Source organism: Carcharodon carcharias, chromosome 11, assembly GCF_017639515.1.
Source record: "Carcharodon carcharias isolate sCarCar2 chromosome 11, sCarCar2.pri, whole genome shotgun sequence".
Taxonomy (NCBI): Eukaryota; Metazoa; Chordata; class Chondrichthyes; order Lamniformes; family Lamnidae; genus Carcharodon; species Carcharodon carcharias.
The window spans coordinates 34,360,092-34,374,574 of NC_054477.1; the positions used below are offsets into that span (position 1 = coordinate 34,360,092).

A 14,483-nucleotide genomic window follows, 5' to 3' on the forward strand; every position below is an offset into this window, starting at 1 on the left:
TTAAGTAACTTCTAAATAATAGCAGATGATCATAATGCAATAATTCTTACAGTGCAGATGGTTCTTGGGACATTGAAAGGCTGGACCGGTTACTTTTCATTTAAAATGTTCATTGTCATGTGTAATTTTCAAAGGAACATTGGAACAGGAATTGGCCATTCAGCCCTCGAGCCTACTGCACTGCTCAGTTGAATCATGCAGATCTGTACCTCAACTCTACTTATGCACCTTAGCCCCATATATCTTGATATACATATCTAACAAATGTCTATCGATCTCAGTCTTCTAAGCTCCAATTGCCCCAGCTCTCCTTATTTAACTAGCTTGCCTGTATAATGTTATTTCTTGACATATTTTGCTGAAAGGACGAAATTGGATGCAAAGTGGGTGCTGTGCCGATAAACAACGGCCATTTGAAAGCCTGGTTGTAGCCAACAATTTGGGTACCAATTAATGATTACCATGGCATAAACTCTCCTGGAGGTGCTAAAAAAAGATGCCTGCAGGTTTAGACTCAAGCGCTGATTGGAAGCAATTTTCGTGACGTAGTATAAGTACTCTATGCATCCACTTCCACTGAAGGTATGGAGTACACTGGCTGACACACAATGGAACATTTCAAAATGGCTCAGGTATAGAGGGAAGGGGCAGACAGATTCTTTGACATTGCATTGGAGGTTCTAGTGGGCGAAGTCCAGAGGAGAGAGAAAGTCCTATATGCGCAGAGGGAGAGGAGCTCATCTCGCCCTCTTGTCTCTCGCTCTCAGCCTCATGTCTTGTCCCATTCCTCCTTCAAACCAGGGAGAACCCCTAGGAAGATGCCCATGACCAAACATCCCTTTCTCTTGGTGACTCATATAAAGGTGTCCATTGAGATAATGTAATACAGAACTCACTCACTTCAGGTGAAGATCTTAGAATAAATGCTGATAAAAAGTGTTCGTGAAGTCTTAACTAGGTATCCCAGAAAGTCCCATGATGTGTCTCAGAAATCCTCTTCAAATCCCCAGCAACAAGGGAATAGTGAAAGCTAAGCATATGTTTAAGTAGTGCTTCAAATCCTCAGTAATGACCTCTTCATTCCTATTCAGGTGGTTGTTGTTATGAGAGGTTAACTGAAGCACAAGCTACCAAAATATCATGCAACTTCTTTAATGAGAATCAGCAGGCATTTTAATTGTCAATCAGATTCTTATTGATCTTCCAGGCAGCCAATCCTAACATGTACAACAACACCTTTCCCAAGCTGGTGTCTTGTGCTAAAGGTAGGCAAAACTGGTATTGCAGCTCAAGACCTCATCTTGGATACCCCGTAGGCTTTTTAGTGCGTAATGCATCTGGGCCAAATATGATAATGATTTGGCATCTTTAAAAGGAACACATTAGAAGAGGCATATTAAGCCTGGTATACTTTAAACGAAGAATCAACACATACCTGTAATGAGAGATTCATCTGCCATAGAACAGCCTTCTATTACTTTTCCGTCCACAGGGAACTTGCCACCAGGGACCACCTTAATAATGTCACCCCTTTGGACGAGATCCACAGCTATCTGCTCCTCACTGAAAGAATCAAAATCATAGACAATATTTATACTTGTGTACTTCAGATTGAAAGATTTTCAGAAAGCTGCATTTTCTGTTATAAATACCACCATCCTCCACACCCATTAAAAATTGTCAGCAATGTAGAGACCTTGCGTAGATGGAACAGATGTACAATGTAACCCATCATTAGAGGAAGTCTCCTGCTGGTTTTAGAAGTCACAAGGTATCAGAAATGTTTCCTAGATTCCAACAACTGAGGCATGTAAGATTTACTAAATCATCATGTGAGAATACATTGAAAACAGGTTAATGAAAAAAAACTTTGAAGATCTTTTACTGAACTACTTCTTTGGCTTGTTTCTTGTTCAATGCAACAGAGCTTGGTAGCACATAACAGCACTGTGGGTGTACCTACGCCACAAGGACTGCAGTGGTTCAAGGAGGAGGCTCACCACCACTTTCTCAAGAGCAATAAATGTTGGCCTAGCCAGCAATGCCCACATGCTGTGAAAGAATTTTTAAAAAATCAGAACCCCATATACTATCAGCCTCCAATGTTTTCTATACTGACTTTATGCCAGAATTTTTCCCGTGTCGGGCAGGCTCGGCAGGAGGTCACGGAGCCGACTGCTGCCTGAGATCAGCTCCGCCAATTAAGGCCCACCCAGCATAAGGCGCAAGCAGTAGCACTCAGCGCTACCTGTGTGGGTGGGGGGAGGAGGGAGGGTTGGAGCCAGCGCTCTTTCGCATGCACTTCAATCTCCCTGAGGCAGAGTTGCTAGAAAACATAAATAAATATAATAATTTATTGAAACATGTCACATGAGATGGGACATGTTTTAATTTTTCTGAAAAGCTTTTTATATCATTCATAAAAGCTTTAGGAAACCTCATCCCGCTCGTGGATGAGATTTCCTAAAAAACAAAGACCGCTTGGCCTTTTAGCCTACCCTCCAACCGTAAAGTTGGACAGGCAGCGTAAACTTGAAATTAATTACCCAATTAATGGCCTTAATAGACCTTTCAATTATTGGCGGGCACGCAGCTGATTCTGGTTTTGCACCCGCTGAACGAAACAGCGCGAGACAGCACGATGACGTCAGCATGTGTGCCCATACACCGACTGAAAAATTTTGGCCTATTATATAAAGCAACAGCAAGACATTTGGCCCCAGACACGAGAGCAAACCAGAGGCAGAATCATCATAGGTTATACACCTCCTCGAAGTTGGATACAGTGACACTGGTACACGATATGGGGAGAAATAAGATAGAAGCTCTGCTTTTAATCTAACCAGCAGGAACAAGGCAGGTTCGGGTCAAATGCACACTTCACACCATACCCAATTTTATTCTCCATTGAAGTCAATGGGTTAAGTAGATCAGTTGGGCCGAGAAGCCTGTTCCTCTTGTTACAAAATAGAGATAGTTTAAGTAAATTAAATTGGTATTTGTGGGTGTTACAAATGAGTTTTAGCTTCAAAGTTTTAGTTTTAGTTGTATTTCTGTATCCGCGTGCTAAGAAAGGTCAAATTGAGTTTTCGTTTCACTTTAAAAAGGTGCTTGCATTTCTAATGAGAGTTTACGACTTAAGAAGTTAAACAAACACAAGAGTAGAAAAAGTGCTGTTGCTTAGCGACAGGGGGCTAGAGAGGCAGGTCTTTCCAACAGACAGACACACGAGAAACAGCAGTTTTTGATTTGGTAGCTGTGGGGTTCAGATGGTTTTTGAAAGTTGCTACCAGGAGCAACTGGAGCAAAGAGGGCAGATAGCCAGCCCCAAGCTAAAGAAAAGACTCCAAAATCCAGGGGAACAGGGGGAAGTCCAAAGGAGACCTTCAGGTCAAACGACAGGCAGGAACCTGGAAAATGTCTTGTAAATTAAGTTAAGAGTGAGGGGCAGAGGGAAAGGCTCCAAGCTTCAGATTTAAAGAGACAAAAGCTTCAGGAAGCAGATTTAAAGCGAGAACAGCTTACAAGAGGCAAGAAGGTCCAAAGTGACGACTGAAGGTCTGTAACTCTTTGCTATGGGCATGTGAAGCAGTTGATGGCTGAGTCAGTGAGACAGAGTATGTGGAAGACAGCTGGAATGCATGTAGTCACCCAGGGAAGAGGAGCGTCAGAAGGAGAGTTCAAAACCCTGGAGATGAACCCATGTGGGAGGCGTCTGAGAGAAAGCGTTGGTTTGGGAGAAGATTCCGAGGCAAGGTCTTGGAGAATGGAGATTGGAAATCCTCTTGTGAAGGACGGAATGCAGTGAGACCAGTTGGCTCAGTATGACAAGCGTCTGGGGGAGTTGAGGAGAGATCCACAGCATTTGCTTGAGGTGGCATCTGTCATCTGGTTTCAGAGTTTCGTCTGTCTGACCACAGGGTGCCTATTGGTACACGTGCTGTGTACTTACTGTGGATATTAGAGTATAAAATAGCTTTTGTAACTTGTGGTATCCTTAAAAATCTATATATATTTGTAAAGGTATAGTTGTGGGTGAAGGAGTATTGTGGTATGGTTCGTCTTTTCTTGTTCAATAAATGTCTTATTCTTTTGTTAAAAGTTCATCAGCTGACTTCTGTGACTGTTCAGTAGCCCCTTTCCACGTATCTAAACAAACAAATTAAAAGTTAGGATCTATCAAGCTGGGTTCAGCCTTGTCCAGGGGCAACCTCAGCTGGAGATCATAACACTCTACTGTAAATTCTAGGTAAATCTGCTGTTCTAGTAAAGTGCAATGCATTATTTTCCAGCTTCACAAGAGTGGTACATCAACCAATGATTTGGCTAACAATCAAATACATGCTGAAATCACACATTAAAGCCAGCCACTTATCATAAACAAGTCAATTGCTCTCACTGGTCCGAAGATTTCAAAACAGTACAACACAAACTCAATCAAGGCAGATCAGCACATACAATATGGCCTCAAAGAGTGTGAGACTTGTGCTAAAAATGAAAGAGTGTACTAAATTCACACATTGTCTTGGGCATTTAGATTCAAATCAAGCTCAGACTAATAGGAGTTATTCTACTATCTGTATGGAATCAATGAAACAGTGAGCGTATTTCTATAGCACAAACAATTTACAATTCAGCATACGTGAAGTGGCAATGAGGACAACATCTGTGATAAGCTTGAGAAACTTATATTAGTGCAATAGTGCTTACACTTGGTATAAAGAAAACAACTTGCATTTATAAAGCACCTTTCACAACCACAGGCATTTTATAGCCAACAAAGTATCTTTGAAATGCAGTCACCATTGTAGGAAATACTACAGCAAGCAATAATGACCTCAACCTGTTTTTCTGTGATGTTGATTAAGGGATAAAGATTGGCCAGGGCACCAAGGATTACTACCTTGCTCTTCTTTGAAATAATGGCATGGAATGTTTTACGTCTGCCTGAGGGGGGCATCATCTGAAAGAGGACACCTTGAACAGTGCAACATTCCTTCAGTACTGCACTGAGTGTCTTACTTGATTTTGTGCTCAAGTCCAGGAGGGGGACTTGAACCTTTGCCTTCAGAGCCACTGAGCCACAGCTGACTATCCCAACTTGGAAATATATCGTTGTTCCTTCACTGTGGCTTGGTCAAAAATCTGGAACTCCCTTCCAAATATGCAACTTCACCACATGAACTGCAGCTGTTTAGCAAGGCAGCTTACCACCATCTTCTCAAGGGCAATTATGGATGGGCAAAAAAATGCTGGCATTGCCAGTGTACCCACATCTGTGAATGAATTTTCCCCATATCCTCTCTGTAAATGCAGGTTTATACAGAAAAGATATGACTGCCATTTGAAGCTGCAACACAGACATGATGTACATTATGAATATGAGCAGTTGATTCATGATAAAACATTCAGTTTCATTACCTAATCAACTGGAGCACTAATAAAGCTGTCAGGGAGTAAGGTAAGTTAATAAGGAGAGTGAGTTTCCATTGAGGTGTTCTAATTAAATGGTTTTTACTGTAATGAGTGAAAAGTTAATGATGTTGAAAGATGAAATTTGCATAACAAAAGTGTACAAGTAGGATAAGCTAACACTTAGCTTCAGGAAACAATGCCCAGAAATGTCAGGTACCTTCTCAGCATGGCATGCATCATTTCATTCTTGCCTTTTGGGTTTATGTGAAAAGTGGGTGGACTACATGAATCTCTGTTCCATACAACATAACATCTTATACTGTCGCCGTTTTGTGCAGTTGCGTTAGTTTTGCTTTATGAATAGTATTCAGATGAACAAGAGATGCATGCTGTTTATGTTATTGTTCCTGATGCATCAGATTTCACCAAAACCCTGAATTCTCTGCAGTCAAAATTAGCTGCATCAGGTAGGCGCAGGATATCAAATGAGAGTAATAATTTTGTTGCCCCCTTCAGTAGAATGGCCTGACAATGCACACTATCTGAGCTCATGATTGATAACAACAAGTAAGTAGCTTGAATTGTCCATGGAAATGTGCTCTGCAAGGAATCTCCTTTAGGATAAGGAGAAGGAAGGAAAGACCATTGGAAAAGCCTGATGGGAGAAAAGAGAAATACTCAATTCAAATTAATTTACCTAAATGTTGTTTCAAAATAGTTTCTCACCTTTTTCAATATTTTTCAAAAGTATTCTTTTCTTTGGAACTCCAGTCTCCAATCATATTTTAATAGCTTTTTTGAAATTAAAGAATTTTCATTTTAGGTAGGAAGATTTATGCTCTTTGGAGCCATTTGAATTTTTCTACATGTTATACAATTTTTTGTTAAAAGTCTTCCTCTAACTTTCTGTACATATCGTGGAAGACACCATGAACTACCTGCTATTTAGTCTATTTAATGGAACCAGTCTTGAAATAGTTGATGGCAACTGTCCCCTTAATGACACTTGCCAAAATAAAAGACCATATGTAAAACATTCATACATTTTAAACTTGTGATCATGTTTTATTCAGAAGTTATTTGCTGGATCTACATAGCCTTGGGTATCTACAGTAGGTTAAAAAAAGATGTGGGCCTCTTTATTTCAAATGTTCTTCTCCTATTCCTAACTCTCATAACTGCTTTTGTATGACTGGTTTCAGCTAAATATGCTTTGGGTACATTTTAAGTTTGTCAGGCACTCTGAAGATCACCTTTCATGTTTCACAAAAGACCATTCAAAATTAACAGTGGAATTTCAAATAGGAAATTAATATGGCTTTTTAAAAACTTAGGAGTCCACATAATTGCCATGTTTTCAAACAGACTAAACAAACCGAACGAGATTTTGGCAAGTCCATATTTGTAGAGTCATCCCTGGTCATCCCACCCAAATCATTACTGACAAACTAGAAAGCTGAGGCCACCAGGAGTGCTTTTATGATGAAGGTAAATATGGTTGATGTGATGTGCATGGATTTCCCAAAGGCGTTTGATAAAGTGCCTCATAAGAGGCTTATCAGCAAGTTAGAGCCCATTGTTAACATGGATATGATGCTGGCTGAGTGACAGGATACAGAGAGTAGTGGTGAACAGTTGTTTTTAAACTGGTGAAAGGTATATAGTGGGGTTGCCCAGGGGTTGGTATTAGGCCCAATGTTTTTCTTGATATATAATAACAGATTTGGCTATCCAGGGCACAACTTTGAAATTTGCAGATGACAGAAAATTTGGAGGTATTGTGAACTATGAGGATCATAGTGATAGACTGACGACATAGGCAGATTTATGGAAAGAACATACACATGGCAGGTAAAATTTAATGCAGAGAAGTGTGAAGTTGCAGATTTTGATAGAAATAAAGAGAAAGGCAATGTAAAACAAAGGGTGCAATTCTAGAGGTGGTGCAGGGACCCAGGTGTATATATATATGCGTAAATCATTGAAGATGACAGGGCAGGTTTAGGAAGTGGTCAAAAAGGTATATGGGATCTGGGCTTAATAAATCAAGGCATTGAATATGAAAGCAAGGTGGTTATGATGAACCTTTATAAAACACTGGTTCACCCTCAATTGGAACAGTGCGCAGAAAAGATTTAAGAAAATGCGATCCAAAGATGAGGGACTTCAGTTACTTAGATGAATTGGAGAAACTAGGGTAATTCCCCTCAGAGAAAATTGAGAATAAATGTGATAGAGAAGTGCCAAATCATGAGGAGTCTAGACAGAGGGGGAGAGGCGGGTGCCAGTGCATGAGAGAACGAGTGCGAGCGAGAGAGTGAGTCCAAACAAGAGCAAGCAAGAGAATGAGAGTGCAAGATGAAAGAGCGATAGGAGAGAGCAAGCAACATGAAAGTGACACGAGAGAGAGCAAGATGAAAGAGCGAGAGAGAACAAGAATCTGTACCCATTGGCAGAAGGGTCGAGAACCAGAGAACATCAACTTAAGGTGATTGGCAAAAGGGCCAAAAGCGACATGAGGACAAGCTTTTTTATGCGGCAAGTAGTTAGGATCTGGAATGCAGTACCTGAGATTGTGGAGCAGACAGATTCAATTGTGGCTTTCAAAAGCCATGGGAGATGATTAAAAGTGTAAAACAACAAAACAAAATTAAACTAAGAATATAAACATACTAAGTTGTTGCATTTATCTAAATTTCATTCAACTGGAGCTCATGACAATAGTTTCAATTCAATTTACCCCAGTATTGAGTTGCCTGGTCCTAGTATTAAGACTGTAGCCTCTGTAGCCTGAAGGGATAACAGCTTAGCCAGTGCTTCTGAAGTCTTACTCTACAATAAAAAGCATTGCAAAAACAATTAGGAACGATGATTTTACCATTAAAACAAATCCCTGTCCCATTGCAATATCTATTCCCTTGCCCTATTCCTTGTATTCTCCCCCTTCCTTTACTTTCCTGATATATTCTTGCCCCACTTTCTTTCCTTCCACTTCAAGCCTACTTCAGTCTAGCATCTAAAGCGCTTGACAATCTCCAGATCACTGCCTCACTGCACTGCAGATGGAATTCCTGTCTTATGAGTGTTCCCAGCTACAATACAGCCAAAGAATTGCCAAAGCTGGCAAAACAAAGTAGAAGAACGAGAAGGTGATAGGGCCTACAGGAAGCACCATTGAACTAATTTGTCCCAGCAAGCACTGGATTCTCAAAGTGATGTCCAGCAGCGTGAAACAGCGGCAATTAGCATTAGCACTAGCAGGTAAAGGCATCACCTGTAGTAGCCAGCGAGATCAGAATATCCCAGCTTCTCCAACGGTCAGTGATGCATTAACTGATCCAAGTTAAGTCAGCATTTGGGGTGCTGTAACTGGACATGCCTTTGTAATAGGGAGAGGAAAAATCAATGTTCACATTCACTATTATGTGATAACGCTTGCTGGAGAGTGCAAACGTGTGAACAGAAAGTGAGAGCATTCTACCTTTGATGGCTTCCACAGTCCAGTATCTTACTAATGCTTACTGTTTAGATCACATTTATTTTGGCTTCCTAAAGACCAATTACCGGCGACAATAAAACAATATATTTTGCAAGTATGAACTCCTTCAGTAGAGGGAAAAATTGGAAACTATAATATGTGAACAGGCAATAAAAGAGAAGATTCACTCTAAGCATTAAATGTTCAGCAAAAATTCTGGAATATTTTACTATAGAAAATAACTTTACCCGATTAACTATGTAGGTGAATTATTACCTTTGCTACATGTTCCAGCCATCTTCCCAAGGCAATAAAGACAAACAGCATTGGTGGAGTATCGAAGAACGTCATTGGACTTTGTTCTGCCTTTTCAGCAATAGCCACAATAAGTATGATACAGGAATACAAATACGCAGTGGTGGTAGCCAGAACAATGAGCACATCCATATTGGCAGTTTTGTGCTTAAGAGATTTGTAGGCTTGAACGTAAAAGTACCAACCTCCGATAAACTTAAAAAATACATGTTAATTAGTGGCTCTACTTCAATTAATAGATGCAATAAAGTATATACAAGTACCATAATGTGAATAACCAACTTTCTACAGCATTTTATTTTCATGCATCACTTGTCAGAGATTCAATTTGTACTGAAATATTATGATTTTCTGCTGCACAATTTACCTTTCCATATATAAAAAAATTCCCTCAAGCACTCAGAGCTTCAAGCCAAGTAGATTTATTTTGCTATAATTACATCTTTTTAAAGCACTATTTAGTTGGAGAATTGAATAGGTAAAAGGGCCCAATACGAGCGTAATTAATTTATCACCAAGAAAATGGTAACCATGCAATTCAGGACTACTGACCTCCACATCAGGTTCTTTGGACCAGTGATAGAGCAGGGCTCAGTCTCACATAGAGCGTTACAATCACTAAGTAAATCAAAAACTTTACTAGCCATGATGATGTACAAGCTTGGATTTGTTAATCACTGGAAAAGTGTAAATTTTCATGCCACTGAACTTAAGTATACTATGATTTAGATTTCATGTCAAAATTTGTTTTATACGAACTACAGAAAATAGGCCATTTTCTTGTTTTCTCTAGGTTCAGGAAATATTCGTTGTCGTCGGCGGTCCCTCTGAATCGAGGATGACGTCTGTCAGGCTTGGTGATGACTAAGGAGCCTGATTCTGGATCACATGTTCTTCCGCTCACAGCCCCAGGTTGGCTTCCTTCTTCCTCTGCCGCCGCCGTTTTGCCTTGCTGTTGGGTCGCTAAGCCTCCAAGTGGCTTGTGCTTTGACGGACCAGGTGATGCCAAGCCGAGCAATCGGCAGTATTCTCCTCCCAGTCAGTGGTGTTAATGCCTCCATGCTTTAGGGTGACCTTGAGTGTATCCTTATACCTTTTCCTTTGGCTGCCATTTGAGCATTAGCTGATGGAAAGCTGAGAAGAGAACCTGCTGAGGGTGGCGGTTTTCGGGCACCCGGACGCAATGGCAAGACACCATATTGACATTTATAAATACTGGAGCACTGTTATCTGCAAAGATCATTTAATACGTACTTCATTTCTCCATTAGTTGAACTCTATCTGCCATCTTTCAGTCCATATTTTCCTGTACAATCCTTGTAAGGATCTACCACACCCAACAATTTGCTGCAATTTACAAATTTAATATTGTTTGTCAATTCCTAAGTCCAGATCAATTACAAATAAAAGAGTCAGTTCATCACATCTTCCAAGTCTGAGAAACGTCCTTTTCTTTCATTTCATCTTTCAATCCATGTGGTGCCATTCACCTTAATTCTATATGCCATAACATTTCTCATAGTCTCTAACATAGCAGCTTATCAAATGCAAGTTGCACTCCACAGATAATATTTTCCTAGTAAAGCATAACATTTTATCCGGATACAAGCATATTATTTAATTTAAATATGATTCTGGGGATAGGATAAAAATAGTCACCAATGTTCTGGTCAAGCTACTCAAGTGTGCGGCCAAACAGCAGTCCAGAAGGTACTGCACAGGCCTTGCCCCTTGATAAATAGCATGTGTATGCGGTTGCACTAAAACACCGAAAGGGCCCATGCATTGAAAAACTAACCACGCACAACAACAAAATTATTGGCAGTCAGCATTTTGACTAGACTCCTTCCGAGGAGTACTTAACAGTCTACTGATAAACATCTTTAAAAAACAGTCCTGAATGATATTTGGTCAAGAACAAGTTTGGATGCTTTAACATTAAGCACAAAAGATTTATAAAACACATAAGTTCTCTGATCCCAACAGCACAGGAAAAGTCATTCGTAGAGTGCTGTTGGTCACAGCTGAATAATGCAATCTGTAATATTAAGCTAATATCTTTGAGCCTTGGAGCAAAGATTTATCTTCTTTCATCAATATAAGATGAGATGAGACAAGATGATACACCTTCATAAAGAGATTACATTAATGAGATGGACAACAGGTGTAACTGTACATGACCTGTTATTTCTAATTGCTCTATTACATCCTGGTGTGATAAGATGTTAATTTGTGATTGTGATGCCCATTCTCAGCAATGGCATCTGAACAAAATACATATAAATGAAAAAGAAGCTATGAACATCCCACACCCCAAGTCAACTTGTGCTCTTTTACTACAATTCAACTAGCGGAGCCATAGGGATTAAATTAAATTTACAAAAGGGGGGATATTATGCTATTAATCTAGTTTAAAAGATTTATTTTGAACGGAGTTGTCTCTGGCCTACACTACAATAATTTTAAAAATTGCATTTATATGGCGCTTTCACAACTACCAGAGGTCTTAAAGCACTTTACAGCCAATGAAACACTTTAAGTGTAGTCACAGTGATAATGTAGAAAATATGGCAGCCAATGTGCGCAAAACAAACTCCCACAAAAAGCAATATGGTAATGACCAGATAATCTGTTTTTAGGACATTGGTTTAGGGAATAAATACTGTCCAGGACATCAGAGAAAACTTCCCCTGCTCTTCTTCAAAATAGTGCTACGGAATCGTTTACGTCCACCCAAGCAGGCAGATGGGGCCTCGATTTAACATCTCATTCGAAAGTTGGCACCTCAAACAGTGCAGCACTCCCTCAGTACCAGACTAGAGTGTCAGCCTTGATTTATTCGCTCAAGACGTGGAATGGGACTTGAACCCGGCTGACGCTCTAACGTTAATAATGACGCTCAACATGTTAATTTAAATTCAACTTAACTATACTGTGCACTATTACTGCAGCAGAATTATTTGATATTATTTTTGCATTTTAAATAAAGCTTTTTTGTTGTGCGCTCACCTGAACAGGAGTACATAAAACAAAGAATGCCAGATTAAGAATTGATAAACCTGGAATAATGTTTTGTTCAGGAGGCATGGGGCCACTCTGTTTGTTATCCAGCACTATCATGTATATCATTAGTCCAAAGACAGGGATGCCAAAAATGAGGCTGAACAAGAAGGATCTCTTCCACCTAACACAGAGGAAAAAACATAAACATGATTATTTTTCATAATAAAGCAATGTTTCCTATTACTGTTTAAATCATTGATAGGCTTACTGTTTTATTTCCTCTTTATGGTCCAGATTATGTATTGTTGTATCTCTTTTGACTAAAGAAGCACGATAGCCAAGCTCCTATAATGGAAATTAAACTTAGTTAATAAAAAAGTGAAGAGCAATCATGGCAGAAAAGTGAAAAGGATTATTATTACAGATCTTCCACAAGAGAGTAAATTCGTTTCAACCTATGAACAGTAATTGTACAGGGTTTCATTTATTGCAATTTTTCCAAGTGATGTAAGATATTAATTTGTCTTTGTAATTCCTCACAAAGAATAAGGACACTCCATTAGAAAAGAAACTACTTGTGGTTGTAGGATGTCAAAAATGAACAAAGAGGTGAGAAAGCAAGTAAAATTTAGGCACGGATGCATTACTAATAATAATGAAAAAAATCTAGGAGAGAATGAGAAAATATGAGGTTGAATGGAATGAGGAAAGCGAAGAAGTATATGTGGAGAAAGATAAAAAAAGAAACATCTAAAGCAAGAGTAAAATTTTGTGCAAGTGTATTAGCAAAAAGAGAACTGCTAAAAAAAAAATGGGGTGGATCCTGAGAGGAGAGGATTTTCGATCTGTAAAATATCTGCAAAAATGGCAGAGGTATTTGATAGGAACTTAGGGAAATGTATTTTCCAAAGAGAAAGATATCAGAAAGGAGATGAATCCTGAAGTGGCTAAGAATGAGATGAGCAACAAAGGGAAAACGGATCATTTCAAATAAGTTAAGTTACAGAGAAGAATGACAAATAATTGGAGAGAAGAGGGGCTTGCAGAGAAAGAAAGCAAACAGGAAATAAATAAGTGTGTGAATGTAGGGAGAATTGAAACACTAAAATACAGAGAGAACTTGTGATGAGGAGGCATCTTTGACAAAGTGATTACTTAATGTCTTTGTTCACCCCAGTGTACAGAACACAGCATGTGCAATGAATACAACGTACTAAATTGTTACCTCACATGGAAGGAATATTTGCATTTAGATCTACAAGATGCACTGCAGGAATTCACCAAGGCTCCTTTGACAGCACCTTCCAAACCCACAATTACTACCATCTAGAAGGACAAGGGCAGCAGGTAGATGGGAACACCACCACCTGAAAGTTCCCCTCCAAGTCACTCACCATCCTGACTTGGAAATATATCGCTATTTCTTCACTGTCGCTAGGTTAAAATCCTGGAATTTCCTTCCTAACAGTACTGTGGGTGTACTTACACCACATGGACTGCAGCGATTCAAGAAGGCAGCTCACCACTACTTTCTCAAGGGCAACTAGGGATGGGCAATAAATGCTGGTCCAGCCAGCAAAGCCCACATCCCACGAATGAATAAAAAAAAGAAAATAGTGTGGGAGAAAGTGCATCTGCTGCAGTTAATGAAAGGTAAGGCTTACATTTATATAGTGCCTTTCACTACCGCAGGACACCTGACATTTTAAACCAATTAAGCACTTTTGAAGTGTAATGTTGTAGGAAACAGAACAGCCAATTAGCGCACAGAAAGCTTCCACAAACAGCAACGTGATAGTGACTAGATAATCTGTTTTAGTGATGTTGGCTGAGGGATAGATATTAGTCAGGACACCAGCAGAACTCCACGGTTTGCTGGTATCTTTCACATCCAATTGAGAGAGCAGACAGGGTGCCAGTCTGACATTTAATTTCAAAGATGGCACCTCTGACAGTGCAACATTCTCTCAGTGGCACTAGCTCAGGTTTTATCAAACCTCCAGAGTGGGATTTGAACGCAAAATCTTATGACTCAGTGGCATGAGTACTAATAACCGCGCCATGGCTGACACTAAAGTTATTAACAAAGGGCGTCAAAGGAAAGCCAGTTGAAAGTGGAGTTGATAGAAGAGTGAAGAGAGAGATCCTGGGAGTGGGCAAGTGGGAAGAGATGCCTCCAGAAACTGAAGAGGTGCATTCGGCACTAGGATCACTTTGTAGATTGTGGAAAGCAAAGATGATACATTGACCACGGAGGTTGAGGAGGGGTGAA

At 39.8% G+C, this 14,483-nt stretch overlaps 1 protein-coding gene across 1 annotated transcript in view; it reads right to left on the minus strand.

Moving 5' to 3' along the window:
• Positions 1-14,483, minus strand: part of LOC121284434 (copper-transporting ATPase 2-like) — a 144,545-nt gene that overhangs the window by 48,582 nt on the left and 81,480 nt on the right. The window contains exons 6-10 of the mRNA XM_041199895.1: positions 12,480-12,556; positions 12,218-12,392; positions 9,170-9,403; positions 8,156-8,247; positions 1,436-1,563 (exon numbers count right to left, since the gene is read on the minus strand). Coding sequence (XP_041055829.1) covers positions 1,436-1,563; positions 8,156-8,247; positions 9,170-9,403; positions 12,218-12,392; positions 12,480-12,556 — 706 coding nt within the window. The remainder of the gene's footprint in view (positions 1-1,435; positions 1,564-8,155; positions 8,248-9,169; positions 9,404-12,217; positions 12,393-12,479; positions 12,557-14,483) is intronic.